Raw genomic sequence first — 7,768 nt, 5'->3', positions numbered from 1 at the left:
ATCAAGTAGACATCATGGTAACTTTATATCCAGATTCTACATATAAAAAACTGGGATTTGCTAGCCAATTTGTTGGAAAGCCATTTCGCGGCTAGCTTTTGCATGTGAGCACAGCCACCTCAGATGAATTAAATGAGTAAGACAAAATCAGCCAAAAAGTAAGCATCTGTGGCTGTTCTCACGTGCAAAAGCCAGCCTACAAAGGGAGATGGAAGTTTTTTCTTGGATAATAAATGGTTTTTTTGGTAGATTTTTTATGGGGGATGATCCCCCCCCCTGTAGGATATATGTGAGGATTTCGAAGTGAAGGGTGCCCCTCGGGGGAGTCTCATTGGATCCACCTCACCGAAATGCATTTATAAGGGCACTGAAAAGGACAAAATCAAAGGAATGATAAATGAGTACAGTTGGTTTGATTGAATGGAATGGGGCGCCCTTGGGGCTGGGTTTTTGTAAGGGCACCCTACAATTTAGCATTTCTTAGCGTTCCTCTCTCCATATATTATGTTATTTTAAAATGGGATTTGAACAACGGGGGCGCCCCCTGCCCCCCCCTTTTTTCTTTTTTCTTTTTTTTGCAAGGGCACGTGTGAATCTAGCATTCCTCCAATCTTTAATACTTAAAACTAAAACGGTAAAATTAAAGATGGGAATTGCTAGGGACCATCGCAGAAGGCATTTCGCGGAATGATTGTTGCATGAGTGCAGCCACATCAGATGAATTAAATGAATAAGACAAAATCTGTTGAAAAATGGGATATGTGACTGCACAGTACATAGAAAATCCCATGATTATTAAGCAAAAATTAAATTAATACTGATTTTCTTCATTTTTTGGAAGCTGATCATGATTTGAATAGGAGATCATTAGAAGTAAAAAAGTTAAGACCGTCCAGTCGTCTGCGCCACTGTGAATCCAGTTAACACTAAATACAGAGGGCTGTATTTATGAAACAAGGGGGTATGATTTATTTAGGCTATTCCATGTTTTGATAATGTTTCTGATATTATTTAGGCTACTGATATTGTCTTTTATTATTTTACCAGCTTTCAAAGGTTATTACAATTCCCAAAAAGTTGTCACAAGGCAATTAAATCACATGTGATTTATCCTTTCTTCACAATAAAGGTCCAAGACAAACCCAAAAGGAAAATTAAGAATCTTCAGGGCTTTTGTTTTTTAAAAGAAAGAGTAACATCAGCGTAAGGCACTTCTCAGAAGTCTTGCTTGAAAGAGCATTTACAATTAACACCAAACCAAAGACTATGAACACTGTAATTTACTAAAAGTCAAAAGACCCCTTTATCCCCTCTAGGCTCTCTCCCAATGATAACCTGAAACGAACAAAACAAAATTGAATGAATCCAATTCTTAAACAAATCATAATACAAGTAATTTATAAATTAAGGACCAAATTGTAGGTCATTGTGTCTACATTTTCTGGCAGGAAAAGGAATACTAAACTTGATGATGACCTCTAGCTGTCTAAACCAGTATTAGATGTCGGGTCAAGATTATGCAACTGTGACACACTCAAAACTATAGAACATGAGATGTTTCAACACACTCCTTTGGCCGTGATTAGCATATCAACAATGGGAAGATTGGTTTCTCCTCTTTCGGATACTAAATATGCTACACCACTGTATTTTCACATAGACTAGGTTACATCATTTACAGCTAGATTACAAGTTCAACTAGTAGAGCTTTCGGGGGATGTTGTATTGTGAAATGGAAAAATATTCTTAATGAAAAGTTACATCATCCCAGAATGGAGATGAAGCTGAAAGAAAAAATACATCAGAAACCTCCAATGACATGTAGGCATATCCAAAAAATCAAAAGCAAATGTAAGAGAAATGATATGATGAATGGGCGTATAAACAAGTAAAGGTGGTACGACGAAAGTACCACCCTTCATATTTGATCCAACAGCAGCTTCTTAAAATGTGCGCTGCTGTTGGATCAAATATCAAGGATGGGATGATGAGTACGTATTTAAAAGCCCATTCATCTATAATTTCTCACACATCCTATACTCTAGTAGTTTAATAAATTCAGGGCTCAAGTAACCAAGAACCAACAATTATCTCATTGTTCAAGTAAACATTCTGCAACTTTTTGAAATGATAATGATCAATGCCATACGCATCCCCTAGTAATTTTTAGATGAGCCCATGATTTCTGAGAGACGAGATGGCAACCACATTGAGGTTTTCTAAATAGATTACTCAGCCTCTTCTAAGGAGCTCGATGTCCTTGGAGCCATATTACTAGGAAACATCATACCTATGGCATCACACACTTTATGAATGTGTTTTCTATTTAATCATCAAGCATTGGAAAAGGGGAGACCGAGTTTGAAATTTGAATTATCCATGTAAGTCAGTTCCAATTATAGTTACAAAAATCCCCCGAGTCAACTCCCTTTTACCTTGGCCACATTCTTGTCCGAGTCCTTGTTTTGCCCTATAAAGTCAATCAAAAGATTCAAAACTCCTTTGACTCTCTCGAGTTATGACCACGTCAACCGAGTTCTCAGCCACGTCAATTGAGTACTCGACCACGTCGCACCGAGTCGACTAGGATTTGTTTTGGCCGTGTTTTGACCCCAAAGCTTATCAAATCAAAGATGCACAATCGAAGCTTATTGAGTCCAAAGGGAAGCATGACAATCTGACAGTCAAACGATTGATAACCAGTAACAATACCAAGCAGTTCTACTCAACTCACTGAACTGTACATGTGGAGAACGCGATATGGTGATCTGAATCATTAATTTGGTGGATGGGGCATGCCCCCAAAAATTTCCCCATTCAAACAATCCAATCCCTCCAATAGGTTGTGTATTTCTAGTTTAAGATGAACATTCATCATATTTTTACCAGTAGAATTGGAGGCCATCTATGATTCCCAATCATAGAGTTTGTGGGCACGGACCTCCATGGTAGGCCCGCAAGATGAAAGGTTTATATCACCGACAAAGGGCCCAAATGTACAATTTGATCATATACTAAACAAGGATCCAGTGCAGGACTATGAACTAAGTCAAAAAAAACTTTATTCAGAAACATGAGAAAAATCAAAGGAACATGACTACCCACCGCCTCACATGCCACCTAGAATTCAAGTGCAATCCAATCCATCCAATAGGTTGTGTTTTTCTTGTTTAAGATAGCATTCATCATACTTTTACCAGTAGATTTGGAGGCCATCTATGATTCCCAATCATAGAGTTTGTGGGCATGGACCTCCATGGTGGGCCCACAAGATGAAAGGTTTATATCACCGACAAAGGCCCCAAATGTACAATTTGATCATATTCATATACTAAACAAGGATTTCCCAAATGAAAGGTCTGTACTACAAAGTTGTATAGTGGTTTCCAGTGCAGGACTATGAACTAAGTCAAAAAACTTTATTCAGAGACAAGAGAAAATCAAAGGAACGTGACTACCCACCGCCTCACATGCCACCTGGAATTCAAGTGCAAGGATTTTGGGAGGATGCAGGTATTCGAAACATAACACTTACTTCCAGATCAGATGCTCAGAATCTTATGCTTTAAAATCCATGATTTGTATTCATTTCCATAGCCCTCTCCCTCCCACTCTCCTTGGCTCCTTGCTATGGATGACTCCTTGATGCAGCACCATGAAGAAAAATTGAGGAAAGGGGAGAGAAAGCCGAAGAACTCAGATCCTTTGCTTTGATACCAAATTGATGCAGCACCGTGAAGAAAAATTGAGGAAAGGGGAGAGAAATAGACGAAAGGGGACAGAATTAGAAGAAGAGGAGAAGAAGAGACGAAAATAACCTGAAGAAGAGATGAAAATAACCAGAAGAATAGACGAATTTAGGAAGAGAAGAGAATAAATCAGAAGAGAGAAGAAGAAAACCAGAATTAGAGGGAAAAGAATCTTTATTCAATATCAATAATCATAAAAAAGTTACAAAATAAGCTGTAAAGAGGCCTATATATAGGCAAATAAACAACCTGAGAACTAGAATCCTACTAAAACATGAACTCTTAAAGAAGCCTACTAAAATAAGAACTCTAAACAGAATAAACTGTGTAAAATGAAAAATAAAATCCTAAAAACTAAATAACATGGAAAATAAATTCAAAGAAAATCTAAAGGGCAAATATGCCTCTTATTTAGGCCTAAAATCTGCATCACTCCCTCCCATCAATCACCATCCCCCCCCCCCCCCAAACCACCACCACACCCACCCACACAAAAAAACTCTGATTTCTAGTTTTCTACATAATAACTCATTCCACAAAAATGTCTCGAAAGACGCTTGCTTTTACAAGAGCATTGATTGAGTTCTATTATAACTTGATGACATTAATTGATAGTTTTTTAGAATTGTGGATACAAAATACATAAATACAAACGCATTTTTTATAATGCCTTACTGAAACTAGGACATTTTATACCTGTTGTTTTGACCGACCGTTTTTTGCTATTCACGTTTCTTTTACATTGTTTTTTTTTAAACCATAGAGCTTTAAAACCCCTTTTTTTAAACGGCGTTTTTTTGCCTCCGTACCTTTGGCCAACTATTGTTATGATTTCTTATAATTCCTTTCTGAAATTCAAAGTCCCTTTCTTCCCATCAACACTGGTTCAAGACCTCATTAATTATTTGTTTGGGGTGGGTGAAGTCAGTTCAGGCTACCAGAAACTTATTACAAGATGAATATGTGGGGACGTTATCCCTATATAGTAGACACTCCTACATGAGATTTAACAAAGCTGCTCCATCCAATTTGCTACAAGAGGTTTTAATGTTGACTAAGAATTCAAAACAGATTCACAGAAAGAAATTTCTGAAGTAGTTACGGTTACAGTTAAGTTTTTATAATACATAATTTGAATTATTACTTTAAACATGATTAAAAATGATCAAAATGGATCCTCAACACATGTAGGAAAAAAATCTACTTTGTAGGTTTTGCTTCTTCCCGTCTTTCCTAATATTCTGAGCATGTTTGGTAATTATAATACAAATGAGCTTCTAGAAAAAATAATTGTAAACAGAAACGCACACATGGAAAATGCACAACATATAAGAGAGGAAGTGAATTTCAGATAATTTCTTACTTGTGCAGACAGTACTTGTACTCCTGGCTGCGAATGTAATCTTTCTCGCCTTCTTCGAGCTGAAAATACACAAATAAATGTATAAACAAAATTGAAAGTACAATAAAATGGAAGAACCCTAAGGGGCCATTTGGATATAAGGTTTCTCGAATCCTACTTTTTGGAAAACATGTTTTTTATAAAAATATGTTTAGATGCAACAAAACCCAGATTTAACTTTCCGTCCGCATTGATTTATATTAAGAAATCCAGGTTTTAGAAAGCAATGCCAAAGACTGATTCCTAAAATCTGGATAGATAAATCAATGCGGACTCGGGCAACTTATCATCCCCCGCACACTCTCGGTCGACACTTGTAGATTATGGATGTTGGAAGAAAATAAAAGACACTCTCGAACAACACTCATAGATTGTGGATGTTGGAAGAAAATAAAAGTACTCTCGGTCGACACTTGTAGATTACGGACGTTGGAAGAAAATAAAAGAAAATAAGTTAGCAAGACTAGAGGAGAGAAGCCAAACTTGTGAATTTATCATTGGCGTTTTGTCTGGTTCGGTTTTCTTCAGTAGATTGATTTTTCTGATAGAAAATTGTAGGTATGCTTCGATACGGACAATGTTTTTTGTTACAGTAAAAGCTTGTTCATGTCTTTATTCCTTATCTGCTATACTAATGCTTTTATTTGTTTGCTCCTCTAATAACGTGGTTGCCTTCAGGAAAAGCAATAATCTAGATGAGGTTGCCTTCAAGAAAAAAACAACACTTATATACTGTGGATGATTTTTTTTTTGTTGTTGTTTTATGAGTTCTTTTTTTTTTTTTAAAGGATACCATAGCCATGAATTCTTGTAATCAACAATGCTGTCTTGAACATAGTAATTCCATATATTTTGTTGCGAAAATATTATTATTATTCAACTTCAATGCGGTTAAGGAGAAGGCCACTTGATTTGAGTTGTTTATTTTTTAGTTTTTTGTCAAAATATAGAATTTACTAAATGAATGTGACTTCAGGCAGGCATTTGGAAGGGAGGAGCTCTTCAACGGAGGAGGTTTTTTTTTTTTTTTTTTTACTGGCTCATTGGAGGAGCTTGTTTGGAGTTATGAATTCACTAGAAAGCATGAGAGGGAAAGAGAGGAGGGGACCTTTAATCCCGTCGATCTCCAACAGTTATCCCGTCAATCTATAAAAGAGTTCCATGATGCTGCAGATAACCATGGGTTGACAAGGTCAATTCCTTTTTCTCTGGTAGGTAAGCTGGGATTGAACCTCTGACCTCAAAGTTGCAGAGCAAAGCCTAAACCGATTGAGCTAGAGACTCAACCCCAAAATTTTATTATGAAAGGAATTTGAAAGGGTCAATTCCTTCATAAGAAATGGAAGTAGAAATCCTCCTGGAGAGTTGAAGAGTAATATTAAAATGCATTAGAGTAGCAGATGGTACTGCAACTGATAATTTGATTAACTGATAATGTTGAAGAAATTAAAAATTAAATCAAAATCCGTAGAATCCAGGGTTCCATCCAACAAAGAATCCCAAAAACATGAAAATCACAAAATCACATTGAGGAGAAGACAACTCACGGGATCACTTTCATAAATGAGCCCATAACAGGTGTGAGAAAGGCATTGCAAGGCACAATTCTCTTTTGCTATTATCGAAGACTTGCATTGTCGTCCCCACAATCCACTTCATCTCCAAATCAGAAGATTCATTCATCAAAACCCAGAAACCGATACAAGAAAAAATATTTTAAAAAAAATCATTTTTAGCAAATCCCCAATCTAAAAATCACATAACAAACAACCTACCTTTCAATGTCTGCATAACAAGCGTTTTTCTTCTCTCTAATCTCACTATCCTGTTGTTGGATTCAAAAGCAGATATCACAAAACGAGAATATGAAAGAGAAATCAAAACCCTAACGGGTTGAACAGAGAGCATAAGATTTGGTGATGCTTACAGAGATTGGGCGATGAGATGATTTTGCAGATGATGTGAGAGCAAAACAACATAGAAATATTGCCAGCACAAGACTGGCGAAATAGAAATTTAGGGTTTGATGAGGTTTAGCCATGAAAATCACACACCGATCGAAAATATTTTCAGAGATGAACGGTAGAGAGAGAGAGAGAGAGTCAGGGTCCGATAAAAAAAACCCCACTCGCTTGGATTAAGGCTCTGGTCCACACGAGTGAGCAAAGAAAAATGGATGGTGGGAACCACTTTTAAAATGATCTGGGCCATTCATTTGTTATCATAAAATCTTGAAAAATCGGAGGATTAGGAATCCCAAATAATTACTCCTAAATTTCTTATATTTTTATGCTCTTGCTCTATTTTTTTCCTTGTAATTATAAAATATATATTTTAGGATGAATAATATTGGCCCAAAAACGGATGTTGTTTTCTTGTATCTGATAAGTGCTGATGGGGTGTAAAAACTCCAGTCTCTCATAGGCCGCCACCTGTCCTAGAGTTGGTGAACTCCAGCCTCTCACAGGCCGCCACCTGTCCTGGAGTTGGTGAACTCCAGCCTCTCACAGGCCGCCACCTGTCCTGGAGTAGGTGAACTCCAGCCTCTCACAGGCCACCACCTGTCCTCGCCCAGAGAAGGAGAGCCAAAGAGAGGCAGGAAGTGGCAGTAAAGGGA

The 7,768-nt window shown here is 37.2% G+C and overlaps 1 protein-coding gene across 2 annotated transcripts; it reads right to left on the bottom strand.

Annotated features, from left to right (window-relative positions):
* Window positions 1-1,017: 1,017 nt before the first annotated feature.
* LOC143884812 (uncharacterized) lies at window positions 1,018-7,274 on the bottom strand. Of its 2 annotated transcripts, none has more exons than XM_077388614.1 (5): window positions 7,079-7,274; window positions 6,927-6,976; window positions 6,699-6,804; window positions 5,128-5,171; window positions 1,018-1,335 (listed from the first exon to the last, which is right to left on the bottom strand). In XM_077388614.1, exons 1-5 carry the CDS (start codon window positions 7,190-7,192, stop codon window positions 1,284-1,286), a joined length of 366 nt encoding a protein of 121 aa, XP_077244729.1. In that variant the 5' UTR covers window positions 7,193-7,274; the 3' UTR covers window positions 1,018-1,283. The 2 variants fall into 2 exon arrangements, with proteins under 2 accessions (XP_077244729.1, XP_077244728.1); XM_077388613.1 differs by having other exon boundaries at window positions 5,113-5,171; window positions 7,079-7,271.
* Window positions 7,275-7,768: the final 494 nt, after the last annotated feature.

This window comes from Tasmannia lanceolata, unplaced genomic scaffold (assembly GCF_043159265.1).
Source record: "Tasmannia lanceolata isolate RefF3 unplaced genomic scaffold, GAP_Taslan_0.1 ptg000008l, whole genome shotgun sequence".
Taxonomy (NCBI): Eukaryota; Viridiplantae; Streptophyta; class Magnoliopsida; order Canellales; family Winteraceae; genus Tasmannia; species Tasmannia lanceolata.
The sequence above is the reverse complement of the archived record's forward strand: the minus strand, read 5'-3'. Positions and strand labels throughout refer to the sequence as shown.

What these genes read in the sequence shown, in the direction of transcription:
- LOC143884812 (XM_077388613.1), bottom strand. Translation starts at nt 7,192, where the DNA reads ATGGCTAAACCTCATCAAACCCTAAATTTCTATTTCGCCAGTCTTGTG. An exon ending in CATCTCATCGCCCAATCTCT is followed by an intron (nt 6,977 to 7,078) that starts GTAAGCATCACC and finishes ATCCAACAACAG; the next exon opens with GATAGTGAGATTAGAGAGAA. An exon ending in TACAAGTACTGTCTGCACAA is followed by an intron (nt 1,336 to 5,112) that starts GTAAGAAATTAT and finishes TGTTCGTTTCAG; the next exon opens with GTTATCATTGGGAGAGAGCC.